An 18,787-nucleotide genomic window follows, 5' to 3' on the forward strand; every position below is an offset into this window, starting at 1 on the left:
CCACTTTTGCCTATAGGTTATCCATATGAAAATAGCAACAAGAAAAATAATTGAGTTCAGAATACCTGTCTTGTTGCCGTATTCTGAGATCTACAGTAAGTGACAGGCAGTCAACAGGGGATCAAGAAGTCAATATGACAGAAAGATGTCAATGCAAAATTTGGGCATGTTATCAAAAGGGAGCAGTCCTTAAAGAAGGACATCATACTTGGAAAGATAAAGAGTAAGTGAAAGAGAAAACTTTTTAGAAGATGAATTGACACAGTGATTGTAAAAAACGGGTTTAACCATAGAGGAAATTTTGAAATTGGCATAGGGGCAGGAAGAGCTTCCTCCTGTCATGAGTGAGTTGCTATGCCTCAGAGCCAACTCAATACCACATGACAACAATGACAAAATTTGATACTTGGAACCAGCTATCAATTTCATATTTCTAGGTTCTTCTAGTTGATGAGAAGGCTCAACCAATCCCAAAACAAGTCATAGTTGCCTGGGTGAATCAAAATGGTCCTCAGTACCACTTTACTACTGATGAACATGGCTTGGCAAATATTTCCATTGATACTACCAGCTTAACATCTTCTTCCATTACAGTCAATGTAAGTAAAGGGAATATTTGGGAATGAAAAAACACAAGTCAATGGGGCCACACCATTTAAGGATATATGGAATCATTTGAATGCTAGGGTTAAAAGGGCAAGTGACAAGGAATAAAATAGAAACTAACCACTTTGGAAAACTAAATATAAGAAACATAATAGCCTATGCCAGAAAATTTCGAATTTACATAAAATCTGATTATGACATAAACTAGACACTGAGCTTTGGTATCAATCTTGGTATTCCTTTGATAACATTTTTTATAACCTTAAGACATGCTAGATTTTGCTAGATTTCTTTAATGTACTATTATTTTTGTTTGTGTCAAATATTTAAACGTTCTTATGAAATTTACAGTTATAAGGGCATTAAGAAAAAAACTGATTGATCTTAATGTAGGTTAAAAACATCTACCAATTAGTATACATTAACTTTATATGGCTTTAAAGTGAAGCTGTTTATTTTACTTGGGAAAAGAAACTTGTAAAAATAATTTTTTTTTAAAAAAGAGCCATGTTACTTGGTTCTAATATATGAGTAAAATACTATGGCTTGCAAAGAGAACAAACAAGTCCATCCTGGAGAAGCTGCTCCTTGGAGGCAAGGATTTTGAAGTTTCGTCTCACATACTTTGGACATATTACAAGGTGGAATCAGTCCTTAGAGAGGGACATCATGCTTGGGAGGGTGGAGGGCAGCGCAGGAGAAGAAGACTCTCAATGAGATGGATTGATTCAGTGACTGGGATAATGAGAATGTATGTGTTGGAGATAGAGCAGTGTTTAGGGCTGTGGTACATAGGGTTGCTATGGCACATAACAACAAGTAAAATTTATATATAAATAACAAACTATTTAAGAACTTTATTTATTCTACTAGGTTCGTTATAAAGAGACCCAATACTGTTTTGATAACTGGTGGCTTCAAGGACACCATGAAAATGATTTTCGTACTGTAAATCATGTGTTCTCCCCAAGCGGAAGTTATATTCACCTTGAATCTGCTTTTGGTACTTTGACTTGCGGACAAATGCAGGAAATCAAAGTGCACTATATTCTGAATGAAGAGATCATGAAGTGCCAAAATGAGTTCACTTTCTACTTCTTGGTAAGAATAAAAGCCACTATAGTTCCTTCTAATTGTGAAGCCTCTAGAAACATGTAGTTCCTGTCTAAATAATGCTTAAAAGAAAGCATATCAATATGGATTGGATGTGTGTTTTTAGCTCAGGGTTACAAATGATTTGCTTTTTCATTTATATTCTAACTTTGTTCATTGAAATTAATGGGTATTTTTCATGCTGACTTTCAAAGAAAATTACTGAGTGGGAGTAGAAAAAACTTAAAACACAAGCTTTTATTAGTCAACAAGAATGTTTTTCTTAGAAAACAGATATGTAATGAAAGGATTAAAACGAAGAATTAATTTAAAAGGAAGCAAATATAATAAACCATCTTCTTGAGACATAATTCTGTCATTAACTGACAAAACATATATTAAAATGATAAGACACTTCACACCAAAAGATAAAAAAAAGAAACAAAACTTGTTGATACTGAGTTGATTCTCATTCATAGAGATCCTATAGAACAGAGAAGAACTGCCCCACAGAGTTTCCAAAGCTGTGATCTTCAAGGAAACAGATTGCCACCTCTCTCTGAGGTGGTGGGTTTGAGTCATTATATGTTTTCCAGTTAGCAGTCAAGCACTTACTTAGCCACTAGGTCAGTAGATTTCCTTTTATAGCTATAGAGTTTTTAAGTATTTAAAAAAAAATTTAGTTAATTTATTATTCATTTTAATGAAAGATTACAGAGACTTTGGATTTTCATTCATTCATAGTTTCACTTCTCTCCCTGCCCACCCCTCTCCCCCAATTTGCTCTTCTCTTTGAAAAGTAAAAGAAAAATGCTTTCGTTGTCATACAATTCCTCCCTCCAAGTCTATTTCACTATGCAGCCTTTGTTCTGGTCTCCTGTCATAACAATAATACATAATCTTATATCCCTTTAAAACAGTTCTCTTCCTCATCAGTTTCAATGCAGTATACATAATTTATCCCATCTTAGTCTTTCCTCCCCCATGTCAGTTCCATTTTACAACAGTGACACTATGCAGTATTTGTCCTTTTGTGACTGAGACATTTAATTCAGCATGATGTCCTCCAGGGTCACCCATTTCCTATAATATTTCATGAGTTCCTTGCTTTTCAATGCAGTGTAGTATTTCATTGGGTGAATATAACACATCTTCTCTATCCATTTGTTTGTTAGTGGGCACTTAGGATGTTTTCAACTCTTTGCTATTGTGAACAAAGCCACAATAAACATGGGTGTGCATATATCTGCTTGGGTTGCAGTTATTGTTTCTTTGGAGTATATTCCCAGTAGTGAAATTGCTGGGTCAAATGGTATTTCTATTTCCAACTTTTTGAGAAAGTGCCATAAACCTTCCATATTGGTTGCACCATTTTACACTCCCACCAACAGTGAATAAGGGTTCCAGTGTCTCCACAACCTTTCCAGCGTTTGTTGTTCGCAGGTCTCTTAAATTTTGCTATTCTTACTGGGGTGAGATGATATCTCATAGTTGTTTGGATTTGCATCTCTCTTAGAGCTAGGGATTTTGAACATTTCTTCATGTGTTTGTGACCTGAATGTCTTCTTTGGTGAAGTAGTTTCTAAATATTTCTAAACCTCACAACTAGTATGGCAAAAGAAAAGTACATTGATAGATGTATTATGAATTGATAGCATAATATAGTAATAATGAAGGAACTGATGTTAGAATAAGTCTCAATTCAGATGGGACAGTGCAAATCTTGATCAACTCAAATCTGTTCTCTATGTGGTAAAGGTCCAACATACAACCTGTCTCAACCTCTTTACCAGTTCTTACAGCACTTATCCATCTCATAAAACTCTACATTCTTCTTGTTTCTATAATGTGTTTCAGTAGCCACACAGAACTCATATACTATATTTATAGTTAGGTGGCTTATTAAGGAGCAGAATATAACTTGGGATGAATATCAACAGGTATCAGGATCAGTAAAATGTGCGCAAAGTTTACCTTTTTCCACAAAGCAAAGCTCTCTTAACTCCTCTCAGTCATGCAAGAGTCCTCTCAGCTCCCTCAGAACAGGCTCTGCATGTCTCTCTATCTGTCACCAGGGACTTTTCTGCTGGGCACCTGTTGTTGGGCTTCTGATATCTTCAGGGTTTCAGCTATTGACCTCGGTAATGGCTTTTTTAGGGGACTCCTAAGCTTCTTTCTTTATCTCTGCTTCTTCTCTCTGCTTTCTTTCCTTTGCTTCTTTCTGCTGCTGTTCTTGTTTCTTTCTGTCAGGAAAAACCTCTATGAAGTGACTGTCTATATTCACAACTTCCTTTCAATTTCAAAACATGCCATTCTCACCATGGTCATAAACTAATTTATCCTCTCAGTAAGCAAGAGATAGTTCATTTCTATAGCAAGCTATAGATAACTTATTTTACTTAGTCTATTAACTGATCCCTGCAATCAGAGGTCAGGTTGCAGCAGAAAAGTGTAAAACTACATGTTGTTTACAATTTACCTGTGAAATAGCAATCACAACCCGGGCAAAAATAACAAACTGTATAGTGCAGAAAGATGGGCCAAAGTAACTCCTCAGGGTTTATGGGGAAAATCTCTCAAACTGAACTATTCCAAACAAACAAAGTTAAAGGCTGCATAAAAGAATTCATTTCAACATTATTTTGGGGATTACTACATTCTTCCCAAATAGAATGGCCAAGTCTGCTAGTTGTCCAAGCAAATAATCTTAGGTAGGGAAAAAGGATTATACAGGAAATTCTGTATAGAATCTATGAATAACTATATTTATGTTAAATATAAATAACATCTTTAACAGCAGTGTATGAAAAAGGAAATTAATTATAAATACATTGGAATCTTAACTCCAACTTATTACTTCTTACAAAAATTTCTTATTACAACTTATTACTCACAACAATTACTTTTTATAACTTAATACTTCTTACAACAATTTCACTTCTTACTTATGTGTCCTTGAACAATTAATTTAATCCATAAAGAAAAATATCTCTATTTTCTTATCTGAATATAGGACATAATAGTAACACCTACTTTACAGAGTTACTATGAACACTATATATAAATTTAGAGCAAAATCATTTAGTTCAGTGCTTCGTAGATACAGAGTTCTCAATAGTCCAATGTTTCTTCTTTTTGTTTTTTAATAGAGGTACCAGGAGAAAATACTTATGCATACTTTAAATCTGACTTCATCCTATTTTTCTTTGCATATACTCAATGCTTTAAATATTTGTTGAAAAGAAACAATAACATGTAAAGCTGAACTATCAATATCCAAGAAAAATAGTAAATATTAGAAAACAAATTGCAAAATTATGTATTTGCAATTTTAAGGGTAAAAATGCATATAAGAACATTGGAATTTATGTAATGAAATTAACTTCTCAGTTGGAATAGTGAGATTATTGCTTCTTTACCTATTTTCAATGTGTTTCAGATCAAAGCAAGAGGAAGCATTTTACAATCAGGAATTAAAGTGGTGTCCTTTGAACAAGGAAGTAGTAAGTATTTTCATAATTTCCTGTTCTCTCTTTAATTTCTGAACAATGTAGTATTACAGATTTATTTTTAAATCCGAGATACTGCCAACCAACTTTGTATCAAACGAAAGGGGAAAGATAATAAAATAGGATATAACATTCTTATTTCACTTCAGTCAAATAATAGAATCAGTTCTTCTCTTTAAAACATTTCTATCTTTACATTTCATTTTTACTAAGTACATTTATCTTATAATTAAATAATTCACAATGATGACACTATATCCCTCAATAAATGGTTCGAAAAATTGTGGTACATTCATAGAGTGGAATACTATGCAGCACTAAATAAAAATGAACACATCATGGGAGATTAAAGACATTATACCATGTGAATTAACTCAGTCACAAAAAAACACATATACAGTATAAAACTGCTACTGTGAATATAAAAGAGTAACTGAGCAATATATGCACAAGTATTCAAAAGGGAAAGTGGTGGGGGTGAGGAGCCAGGAAGAGGGAGAGGGTGAAAAATCACTAGGACAGCAGAGGTTAATGGGCATTTTGGGGGAGAGGAGAAGGAATAGGCAACATGTATTAGGGCTTGGCAAAGGAAAGTGATAAAAATCATAAAGAAATAGTAATTTACAGAAAACACAATGTACATGAATGAAACAATGTATATGAATAATTGTATAAAACACAGTGTACATGGAAAACTATATTTTAAAATATTGTTTATTTTTTAAAAAATCATCTAATTCTCAAAGTGAATTCTATTTCCCTTAAAGTTTTGGAATAAATAATTAAAGTGATTTATTTTGAAAGAAAAAATGTATTTTTGGAGCAAGAGAACTTAAAATACTTTGAGTTATTGATTAGACATCAGGTCTTCCTTTTGTTTTTTTAAAAAACCCCGAAGATTATTTTAAATGTAGGAACTTAAAAAAAGTAATATATTTTAATTGTTAATGTTAGAAGCATAAATGTAGGAAAATTGGGCATTGTTAAAAATAATTATTGTTGTTAAGTGCCATTGAGTTGCAGACGACTCATAGCAACCCTATGAAAGAAAGACCTGAACACTTGTAGAACTTTCATTTCTCCAAGTTCATAGAGTTTCCAGACACAAGTTATTTTGGAAGTGGATGCCACTCCTGCTTCTAAGCTTGTTTTATTTGCTAAGCTCCACCAAACACTGTCCACTATGGGCAACCATTATCACATTTGACACATAAGAGTCACAGTATTTAGCATCACAGCAACCATGAGTTACCTCTGTACAGCAAATGGATAGACCAGGGCTATACAACTTAGAAGATGGTTTGACCAAAAACAACTAAAACCAGGCCTGAGGGCCTCAGATTAAAATCATGCTCCTTTGCCTTGGTAGCGTAACTATCCACTAGGCCAACAGAGCTCTCTTGTTGTTGTTGTTCTTGTTAAGTGCCATTGAGTCCTAGATGACCCTATAAACGAAAGACCTGAAAAAATAAACATTCCACCTTAACTTCATTAGAACCAGAAAACAAACCTCTGTAAAATCCAGCTCTTCCAGAAGTCTTCCCAACCTGGTGACAAAATGTGTTTTAAATAGAAGGCCTAATAAAATAAACTCACACACAATAGCAAGTAAACAGTCCACGCTAATCCACATCAGAACAAGAAAACAAGCATCTTTAGAATCCAGCTCTTCAAGACTACTTCACCACCTGAATTCCAGCCCCCCAAAAAGAAATAAAGAACATAAATATTGACATACTAGGTGTTGGCAAAGTGAGATGGTTTGGCATGGGACATTTTGAATCAGATAATCATCTGATCTACTATTCCAGAATGAAAAGGTTAGAAAAATGAGATTGCTTTCATAATTCAAAAGTTATTACTAGATCCATCTTGAAATACAATTTAGTGAGTTGCAGGATAATATACATACAACTAAGTCCCCTGAGTACCACTATTATTCAAATGTATGCACCAACAACTAGACGTAAAGAGGAGGAAATAGATTTCTACCAAACTTTGCAGTCAGAAATCAATTGAACATGTAATCAAGATGCATTAATAATAATGGGTGACTGGAATGCAAAAACTAGAAACAGGAAAGAAGGATCAGTTTTCAGAAAACATGGACTTGGTGACAGAAATGAAGCTGGAGATAGCATGATAGAATTCTGCACATTCAGTGCTTTATTCAATACAAATACCTTTTATAAGAAATACAAATGCAGGGTACACATATGGATTTCAAGTGATGGTATACAGGAATCAAATCAATTACATATGGGGATAGAATTGTAGGAGAAACTTAATATTAGCTATGAAAACTAGGACACGTGCTGATTGTGGAACAGACCACCAACTACTCTTATAGAAGTTCAAGGTGAAGTTGAAGAAAATAAAATCAAATCCACAGAAACCAAAATTTGACTTTAAGTCTATCCCACTTGAATTTCAAAACCATCTCAGGAACAGGTTTGAGGCCTTGAATATTAATTAGCAAAGACCAAAGAAGCTGTGGGAGGATATCAAGAATATCATTCATGAAAAATGCAAAAAGGTCATTACAAAGGCAAAGTGGAAGAAAAGACCAAGATGGACGTCAAACAAGACTCTGAATATTGCACTAGAATGCTGAGAAACCAAAACAAAGTGAAGAAATACAAAAACTAAGGTGCTCAACAGATGATTTAAAGGGCAGCCTAGGATGATAAAACAAAGTATTATAATTAAATGTGCAAAGAGCTGGAGTCAGAAAATCAAAAGGGCTGAACTCACTCAGCATTTCTTAAGCTGAAGGAATTGAAGAACAAATTCAAGCCTCAAATTGCAATACTTAAGGATGCTTTGGGCAAAATACTAAAAGACCCAAGAAACATTAAAAGAAGATGGAAGGAGTAAAGAGAGTTACTGTACCAGCAAGAACTGGCTGACACAAAAGAATTTCATGAAATAATGTATGAGCAAGAGCCTGTGGTGATGAAGGAAGAAGTTCAAACTGCTCTGAAAGAAGTGGCAAAAGATCAAGGCTCCTGGAATTGAAGGCATACCAACGACATATTTCAACAGACACTGCCCTGGATACACTCACTAGTGTCAAGAAATCTGGAGAATAACCACCTGGCAAACTGACTGTAAAAGGTCTATATTTGTTGCCATTCCATAGAAAGGTAAACCAACAGAGTGTAAAAATTATCGAACAATGTCATTAAGATCCAGTTTAGAAGTTGTCTGCAGGAACCAGATTCTACATAGGCTTGTTTTCTTGTACTGGTGAGGATTAGGGTGGAATGTTGATTACATAAGGGGTGTGATATGATGTGATTAGGCCTCCTACTTTTTATTATAAATTTTAATGAAAATTTACAAAGACTTTGGATTTACATTCATTCATTCTTGCACTTTTCTCCCTGCCCACCCCTGCCTCCCCCTAATTTGCTCTTTTCTTTGAAAAGAAAAAGAAAAAAGCTTTCATTGTTTTACAATTCAACTCACCCCACCCCAGGTCTACTCCACTATGCAGCCTTAATTCTGGACTCCTGTCATGACAATAATACCTAATCACTTATCCCTTTTAAACAGTTTTCTGCCTCATCTCTTTCAATGCAGTATATATTATTGATCCCATCTTTCTGAGTCTCCTCCCAACCCCAATGTCAGCCTTGCTTTACAACAGTGGCACCATGCAGTATTTGTCCTATTGTGACTGAGATATTTGACTCATCATAAAGTCTTCCAGGGTCGCCCATTTTGAATAATATTGCACATGGGTCCCTTGCTTTTCAATGCAGCATATAGTTTTATTCCATTGTGTGAATATACCAGAGCTTCTCTATCCATTCATTTATTCATGGGCACTTAGGGTGTTTCCAACTCCTTGCTATTTTGAACAAAGCCACAATAAACATGGGTGTGCATATATATGCTTGGGTGACAGTTACAGTCTCTTTGGGGTATATTCCCAGTAGTGGAATTGCTGGGTCAAATGGTATATCTATTTGCAACTTTTTGAGAAACCACCACACTGCCTTCCAAAGTGGTTGCAGCATGTTCCACTCCCACCAACAGTGAATAAGAGTTCCAGTTTCTCCACACCCTCACCAGCATTTGTTGCTGCTGTTCTCTTAAATTTTCCTATTCTTACTGTGGTGAGATGATATCTATGATATATCATAGTTGTTTTGATTTGCATCTCTCTTAGAGCTAGGGATTTTGAACATTTCTTCATGTGCTTGTTAGCCATCTGACTGTCTTCTTTGGGGAAGTGTCTGTTCATATCCTGTGCCCATTTTTCCAATTGGACTGTTTACCTTTATCTTGTTGTAGTGTCTCCATCTCTTCCTAATAGAGAGAGAGAGAGAGAAAGAGAGACAAGGAAAGAGAGAGAGAGAGAACGCTAGAGTAGTCAGGAAATAAGGAGACACATTGCAATGGGTAAAGGGACTTTTCCAAATTATTGACGACTAGTTATGTCAATTTGAGTACTAAGATGCATCCAGTTCAGGCCATGGTATTTCAAATTACAATCTATGCATCAGAGACCTAGACAATAAATAAGGATGACAGAAAAAGAATTGATGCCTTTGAGCTGTGGTATTGGAGAAGAACACAGAACATTTCATGGGTGGCCAAAAACAAAACAAAAACCCCTAATAGATATGTTGTGGGGAGGGTGTGCAGCCTGAGTGTTCTTTGGAGGCAAGAATGATGAAGCTTTGCTTCCCATACTTTGGGCATATTGCTAGAAGGTGCTTTTCCTTGGAGAGTGACATGATATTGGGAAGAGTGGAGGATCAATGAAGGAAAGAAAGACCCTCAACCAGGTGGACTATCAAGGTGACTGTTGCACTGGGCTCTTCTGTGTCGAATTGTGAGCCTAGCGCCTAACAGAACTAGGTTCGGATCTTTTGTTCATAGGGTCGTTATGAGTCGTACTTGATTTGATGGGACCTAACCACAACAACAACAATAAAAACAAAAACAACATCAACAGCATAGGTAATAATTCTCACTATGCTGAGTAGAGGACTGTATTCCTTCTGGAGCATCAGAGGATAGTCTGCTCCCTTGTATTTTCTATTCTAGAAATATCTCTAATTCCTTAGAGTTTTTGGCCCATTTCTACATTCATTTATTTATTATAGTATTCATTGTCTATCCATTTTATTCTCACTCTCCCCACCCTTCCCTCCATACCACCCTATTTTTATAGTAGAGATCCTATGTAGTACTTGTTCTTTTGTGATAGAATTATTCTACTCAGTATAATATCTTCTAGACTCACTCTGTTGTGCACTGTTTCACAAATTCTTCATTGTTTTGGAATGCTACATCATATTGCATTGTGTGAACATACTATAACTTCTCTACCTATCTCACAGGTTCAAACAATTTTGAAATCCAGTGAGGCAGATAACATTCTATTTCAAGGCCTAGGAATAGGAATAATATTCTGTGATCCATGGCTTTATTTTCAAGACTTGAGGTTTCACTTAAAAAATTTTTTTCCTTTATTTTTATCAAAAGTTGTTATTCAAGTTGGTTCTGAATCCCATGTTTTGTACAAATATCTTTTAATTTCTTTGAATAGGTTCTGTGTGAGTTTAATGACATATTTCTAGAATTCCTATTCTTTACATTGCTATCCATGTTTGTTATGATCCACATTTATGCACAGTCAAGAAAACCCTGGCAAACACATACTCAAGGGGAATTGTGCTGCTAATTCAAAAGGTGGCACCTCTAGTGACTCAATCCACCAGCAGGTCCTTGGGAGAGAGACAGGCAATTTCCTATGTGGTCTACTCTGAAAACCTGCAGGAAGGTCAACTCTGAGTATTTTCTAACTCCATGGCAATGAATATTTGATTTGCACAATGGTTACATGAATTGTTTTTTTTAAATTTTTTAATTTAAGCTTGTATTCCAAATCTTAATAAATTTATTAAGAATTTTTAAAATTTCTAGTTCACTTTCAATTTAATTTCTTCCAACTCTACTTCCAGATGAAAAGTTTGTTTGTTCTTTTTTTCTTTTGCAATTTATTTTTTTATTTGTTAAAGATCAAATGACTATGACTTGGAATTTTTTTTTCTATTTCTCCCAGCCTACCCCTTCCATCCAGTTTGGTCTTCTCTTTGAAAGGTAAAAGAAACATCGACTCCACTATGCAGCCTTCATTCTGGACTCATGTCATGACAATAATACCTAATCATATGTATCTTTTAAAAAGTTATCTTCTTCATCAGTTTCAATGCAGTATGCATAAATTATCCCATCTTTCTCAGTCTCCCACCCACAACCCCTGTCAGTCCTGTTTTACAACAGTGGCACTATACAGTATTGGTCCTTTTATGACTGAGATATTTCATGAAACATAATATCCTCCAGGGTCATCCATTTTTAATAATATTGCATGAGTTCCTTGTTTTTCAATGCAGCATAGTATTCCATTGTGTGAAATATACCACAGCTTCTCTAGCCATTCATTTATCACAGCTTTGTTCACAATAACAAAGAGTTAGAAATAACCTAAGTGTCCATCAACAAATGAATGGATAGAGAAACTGTTTGTTCTTTTTTCCTCTCATCCTTTCTCTTTTCTTAGCCAAATGAGGATGTCTGAGATAAGGATGCAATGTCTACCACCCTGAAATCCTATTCATCTTGAGATCTTCTTAGGCTTATAGATATTTCTTAATAGATATCTTATTACTTTTTATAAACACAGAATTTTAATTTATTTGTTCTTAATAAGGAGCAGTCATTCTAAATTTCTATTTCATCATTGATTTATATGATTCTATAAATTCTTTTTCCAGAGCAAGTAAGGTTGCTTCTCAAAATAAAGCTAAAATCCAAATTGCCACATAAAGCAATTTCTTCAAAGATAGCTTCTGGAATAGTTTGTTGTTGTTAGGTGCCATCATCTACAACCCCTCCGGGCTCTATGACCAACAGATATGAACCTTGCCCTATCCTGAACCATCCTCATTCTCTCTCCCTTGCTCAAGCCTGTTGTTGTTGTTGTTATGTGCCGTCGAGTCGTTTTCGACTCATAGCGACCCTATGTACAACAGCCCTAAACCCTGCTCTATCCTGTGCTAATCGCCTTGCCTCTGACACACCCATCCTGATTACCCCAGTCACTGAATCAATCCATCTCATAGAGGGTCTTCCCCTCCTGCGCTGTCCCTCCACTCTACCCAGCATGATGTCCCTCTCCAAAGACCTGTCTCTCCTTACAACATGTCCAAAGTATGTCAGACAAAGCCCCAGAATCCTTGCCTCCAAGGATTAGCCTGGTTTAGCCTTGTGGTAATTATTGTATTGGGCCAACTTGTTGAAGGTCTTCATCTCTTTTAACAATCTCCTACCTTTCCTAGTATGACGTCTATGCCCAAAACAAGTGAGATGTTGTTTCATCATCCTTGCCTCTAAGGAACACTCTGATTGTGCTACCATCCAGACAGTTGTGTTTGTTCTTTTGACAATCAGTGGTATTTTCAATGCTCACAATTCAAAAGCATTAATTATTATTAGCTGTTCCACACTAATTGTTCTGTATAAATTGTTATCATTAGATGTCATCTAGTTGAGTATGACTCAGCAAAACTATGAACAGATCTGAATCCTTTCCTATCCTGTGCCATCATGACCATCTCTGATATACTTGGACGCATTGTTGAAGTAATTATGTTAATCTATCTCACTGAGGATCTTCCTCTTTTTCACTGACCTTCCACATTTCCAAGCATGATGTCCCTTTCCAAGGGACATCTAGCACCACGCCCAAATTATGTCAGACAAATCTTTCTTTTCCTGGCTTCTAGGAACATACAGATTGTCCTTCCTCCAAGATATATTTGTGTGTTCCTTTGGCAGGTAGTAGAATATTGAGTACTATTCTCCAATATCACAGTTCAAAGGCATGAATTCTCCTTCTGTCATCCTTATTCATTGCACAGCTCTCAGATGCACAGCAAGTGATCAGAAAGACCATGGCCTGAGTCAAGCATACATTAGTCTTCAAACTGAGAGCATTGCTCCTCAGAAGTTTGGAGAGGTCCCTGACAGCAGACATGCTCAATGATCCAAGTGCTAACCTGTTCTTGTTTAAATATGTTCCAAATGTAAAGAAGTTAAGTCATCTGGGAATCCCTTTATGACATTAAGAGCACTGTTTCTCAACTTATTCTCTTACACTCTCTCTATTCTCCAGTGAAAGGAGTGTTTTCCTTCTCCTTTCGAGTGGAACCAAACATGGCCCCAACTGCTCAGCTGTTTATCTTTGCTATTTTACCTGATGGAGAGGTTGTTGCAGATAGGCAAAAACTGCATATTGAAAAATGTTTTGCTAACAAGGTGAGTGCTGCATTTTAGCCTAGTTTCTTCATTTTTCTCACCTTAAGAAGGAAATACAGCAATTGAGTACATTAAAATATTCTCATACTGGTGTCCTAAAACTTTTAACTATTTCTTTCTTTTTTAAAAATTTTATTATTTTTTGTGTGTGTACCGTTAAATCAAATCTGACTGGTACAGGAGGAGATTGCACCTCCTTCTCCAGCAGAGTATCTGGTGGATTTGGACCGCATACCTCTGGGATTGCAGTGCAGCTTCTTGCCACTAGATCACCAGAGCTCCCTGAACTTTTAATTATTTCTAAAACCAAGGAGAGATGGTCATGCTCTCAGGGTATATATATACTGAAGCAGCCTAAAGCAGGTGGTGATGAGCACCTGCTCATTTCTTTAAAGTCTCTTGTTCTATCTTAAAATTCCTGTAGCTTCCAAACACTATCCTATTGTAAAACCATAATACTCTTAATCATAGCATGTTTTCTATCTCAAATTTTTTCGTTGACAGTGAAGGAATTCAAGTCCACTGGCTCCTCCATAGGAGAAAAAGGGACAATCTGTATGATTTATTGCCTCTGAAAACCCACTAAAGGGTCAGTTATGAGTCAGTTCTGACTTGATGCACTGAACAACCACATACTTACTTGATGCAGGAAGAGTTTGCTCAAATCTTCAATTTATTTTTTTTTTTAAAGTGTATTTGAAGCACAATAAAACAAAGTATGCCTTCACGGCATTAAAATCTAGTGTAATTAAAAATAAGATTATTTTTTTCATTTTCAAAGTGGATTCCAAGGAGAGGCTGTTGTTGTTGTTGATAATTGAATCCAAACTGACCCATAGCTGGCCCTCCAGCAGATTTTCAGGGACAGTTTCTCTTTCATTTTCAAAGACCGCATAGCTATAAAGTGAGTTACCATGAGAAATCCATTTTATCCCCACAGAATTTTATGCAACTTACCTGTATTTTAGGGGTTTTGGTGACACAGTGTTACGAGACTGCTGGCATATATGATAAATGTTCAACTCCATCTGACTAAAACTCAAAAACTCTTCATTGCTATTTTGTAAGAACTAAATCATAGCTGACGCTCCAGTGAATTTTTGTGAGCCTGTAAATCGCACGGGAGGAGCTCGTCCATTTTTCTCTCATGGAGTCACTGGAGGATTACAAAAGCCAGGCCACTTTGGGTTAGCAGCACGACTGCCCGTAGACCACCAGAGCTCCCCTCAACTTACCAGAGAACAATAAAACTAGACAAGGCTGTTCCACAGGATTTCTTGAGAGTTTTAGAAGACTTGAGAGGAGCTTTCTGCTTAGAATGGCCATATTATGCCCCAACTACATTCTTCTCTAAGGTTATTTTTTTCTGGCAATGATTTCTCTTGTTGGTCTGTTTTCTTTTCATACTGTGGAAATTAAATTATTCTAAGCATGTTTTCTAGAAAAACAGTTTCTTCTTGGGCTCTAATTTGAAAAATGTTTTTGATGATGATTTATATAACTTTGTTTTTTTTTTAATCTATCTATCTATATAGATAAATATATGCTATGGTTGTTGTTATGTATTGTTCATCCCTCTCCCGTGTATGTACATAACAACACCTGTATTACTTCCCCAAAGAAGCAAAGGTCCAAGGACATTATATTCCATCACTTCATGTATAATATTTTTAGATTATCTCTTATGGATTAAAGGTGTATAAACTTTGAAAAAAAAAGGAAAAAAATTCATGTACTATGTAAGAGAAACCAAACCCAAGACCACTACCCTAAAGCTATGAATCACCAGTCTGTTGGCTGTCTGAGATTGTAAATCTTTTTGGGAGCTGACTATTCATCTTTCTCCCATAGAGCAGCTGGTGGATTTGAACCACTGACTTTTCATTTAGCAGTTCAACACACAATGCACTATGCACTAGAGCTCCTGATTTTTAGAAAAGAGCTATCCTAGACTTGCCATAAAAAATTTAAAAGGAGAGATGTATTACAGTAAAAATTTAAGCACTATAGAAGTTATACATCACACAGATGATCAGTAAACAGAGCAAAGAGTGGACCGAGACTATGAAGACAGATAAACGATAAACTATTTTTTTTCACTCTTCAATTTGTTAGAACAGAAAACCTGTTCCCAACTCAAAATTTGTATACTTCTGAATTTTATCATAACAGATTTAGCATACACATTCAACATTTTCTAATACTTAAAATTATGTGTTTGTCAGTCTTAACTGATTATATAATTGGTAATTAAAGTTAATGTTGTTGATGTAAATAGTCTCATATTTTAGCAATTTGCTTTAAAGAGTTTTTTGTTTTCATTTTTGTAAGAGTAGACTATTTTGCATTTTCTCATATATATATAATTCTTAATTTTTAATTTATTATAATCCAAAGATCATACTTCTTTGTCATGAACATTCACAAAGTCTAAACATTCACATGTTTAAAGTTGAATTAAAGTTGAATTTTTAATAAGCAATCTTTATATGGTTGTTGTTGTTGTTATATGCCGATGTGTCGCTTGAGACTCATACCAACCTTATGTACAAGAGCCCAAACCCTGCTTTATCCTGTGCAAACCTCGCCATCTCTGCCACACTTATTCCCACCACCCCAATCACAGAATTGATCCATCTCACTGAAGGTCTTCCTCTCCTGAGCCGTCCTTCCACTCTCCGAAACATGACGTTCCACTCCAAGGACCAGACCTTCCTTGCAACACACCCAAAGTATGTCAGATGAAGCTTCAGAATTCTTGACTCCAACGAAAAGTCCAGCTTCACCCTTTCCAGGACAAACCTGTTTGCTCTCCTAGCAGTCCATGGTATATTCGACACTCTTCTCCAGCACCACAGCTCAAAGGCATCAGTTCTCTTTCTATCATCCCTATTCACTATCCGTTACATTGCACGGAATTGTGAAGACTCAGGCACATCTTAGTCTCCAGCCTGACATTGTTGTTCTTCAGTACTCATAATTGAGTAAAATGATGAGTATTATTTCATCTTGGTGTTAAAGAAATTGATTTAGTGTCTCATATAGATCTCAAGACAGGTAATTCCAAACTATTACATTAGTTTAATAATATAAGTAAAACGTTTTTTAACTCAGTATTTAATTTCAGTATATATCAGCTTTCCATTAAAGAATCTAAAGATTACCTACTGCTTTATAAAAACTAAATTATGTTCTATTTTACGTTTCAAATTTTTAATACACTTAAGATTTTCTGCTTTTAAAAATATTCTCATAAACAGATGGAGTCAATTGATTTAGCAACCAATTAATTTCTGCTGGTCAAAGCAGAATGGAATCTAGAAAGTTTCTGCACAATGTTTTCCATTAATTTGTTTTTATAAATTTTTTAAACCAAACCAATTTGGTATGCATATTAAAGGGTTTAGGAAAAAGCCAGTAAATCCTACACACTGATAAACAGTAATACATTCAATACTTTAGAATTTTAAGTATCTAAAATTTCAAGACTACTTCCATTACCTGATTTTAAGGAAGAAGATGACTTTTTCATAACTTCATTTTATGTCTACTATGTCATCACAAAAACACCACAGGGAGACAGACACCAAGTCAGTATTTCTGTTAGAATATTTGTTTTCACTTCCATTCAAAGAACTCACCTACTGCAATATGATGGGTCTTTTTTTTAAAAAAAGTTATATTTTACCAGTTTTGTAAGGAATTACATATAGGAAACATGCGTTAACTACAATCATACTTCAAGTTTACTCCAGAAAACTTAACTGAACTTACTCTTAGGTGGATAAAGAAATAGCATAGAAAAGATAAGCCCTATCTTGGGGTAGAAGAGAATTTTGAGATTATAAAAATTGTAAAGCTATAACCATATATTTTTTTCAGGTCAATTTGACCTTCTCCTCAGCCCAGAGCTTGCCTGCATCAGACAACCACCTCAAAATCACAGCCACACCCCTCTCCCTCTGTGCCCTCCGTGCTGTGGACCAGAGTATGCTGTTAATGAAACCTGAAGCTGAGCTCTCGCCTGAATCAGTGAGTCTTCTTTAAGTCTTAGATTAAAAATAATTTTAAAAAATGCAGACATACTAATATGAGTTCTGGAAGTTTTAAGTTTTATACAACTCTTCAAGATATTAGGAATAATGTAGCTGTTAATGAGCCAGAATTCAGCTGAGTTTGGCAGTGGACATTGCAAAAGGTTTCTTGCATATTGTTGTTGTTGTTATGAGCCATCAAGTAGTCTGCAACTCATAGATATCCAATGTACAGACGCTTTACACCATGTCTTATCCTTAGTCAATCTCACTGTGTCTGACACAACTGACTCCATTACCCCAGTTACTGTGTCAAACCTTCTCCTTCCTCTCTTGTGCTGTCTCACTATCCTTCCAAGCATGATGTTTTTCTCCAAAGACTGGTCCTTCCTGGCAACATGCCCAAATTATATCAAACAGAGCTTCAAAATTCTTGCCTCTAAGGAGCAACTTGGTTTCACTCTCTCCAGAAGAACAAACCTATTTGTTCTCTTGGAAGTTCATGGAATGTTTAGAAGTCTTCCCCAGCTCCACAACTCAAAGGCTTCAATTGTTCTTTTGTCATCTTTAGTTATTGTCCAGCTCTCTGATAAATCATTATATTTATTTCTGTTATAATACACGCCGAATGAACAAGATATCATGCTCACTGGAATACTTCCATTCTCCCATAATGCCTTGTACATGACAGGTACACAATACATTTTAGTGATGGACATCATTACCCTAATTTTATGAATGAACAACTTGCAACTAAGATATGTTAAACAATTATAGAAAAACCACATCAAAAATCTATTTTAGAGGTAGAATTTGAACAGAGTGCCTTTAAGAGCCCCTTTCAAACTTATAACATTTTTTATGTATAATGTAGCCACATTTTTTAACTTTACCTAAAACCCAGGACCTTAATCATAGGTTTCATATGGGGGGGTGGGGGAAAGGATTATTTTTTCCAATCAAATTTCTCTTTGAGATTTTTCTTATAATGAAACATTTGTTCTTTTTTATTTATTAAATTTTATTAATTTTAATGAACATTTACAGAGATTTGGGGTTTGCATTCATTTATTGTTGCCCTATTTTTTCTATCCTCCTCCCCAGTTCATTCTTCTTTTTCCCCCCCTTGAAAGTCTGTTTTAATTGTCCAATTGCCACAGTGCTTCTCAAAGCCAGTTCTGATTAATCTCCTTTGTCAGTGTGTCC

At 35.4% G+C, this 18,787-nt stretch overlaps 1 protein-coding gene across 1 annotated transcript in view; it reads left to right on the plus strand.

Moving 5' to 3' along the window:
- Positions 1 to 18,787, plus strand: part of LOC102854121 (alpha-2-macroglobulin-like) — a 111,576-nt gene that overhangs the window by 18,592 nt on the left and 74,197 nt on the right. The window contains exons 11-15 of the mRNA XM_006901758.1: positions 438 to 599; positions 1,480 to 1,707; positions 5,138 to 5,201; positions 13,405 to 13,547; positions 17,430 to 17,579. Of these exons, the coding sequence (XP_006901820.1) occupies positions 438 to 599; positions 1,480 to 1,707; positions 5,138 to 5,201; positions 13,405 to 13,547; positions 17,430 to 17,579 (747 nt within the window). The remainder of the gene's footprint in view (positions 1 to 437; positions 600 to 1,479; positions 1,708 to 5,137; positions 5,202 to 13,404; positions 13,548 to 17,429; positions 17,580 to 18,787) is intronic.

The sequence above is a fragment of the Elephantulus edwardii genome, unplaced genomic scaffold (genome assembly GCF_000299155.1).
Source record: "Elephantulus edwardii isolate Elephantulus edwardi_28Jun2011 unplaced genomic scaffold, EleEdw1.0 scaffold00342, whole genome shotgun sequence".
NCBI lineage: Eukaryota > Metazoa > Chordata > Mammalia > Macroscelidea > Macroscelididae > Elephantulus > Elephantulus edwardii.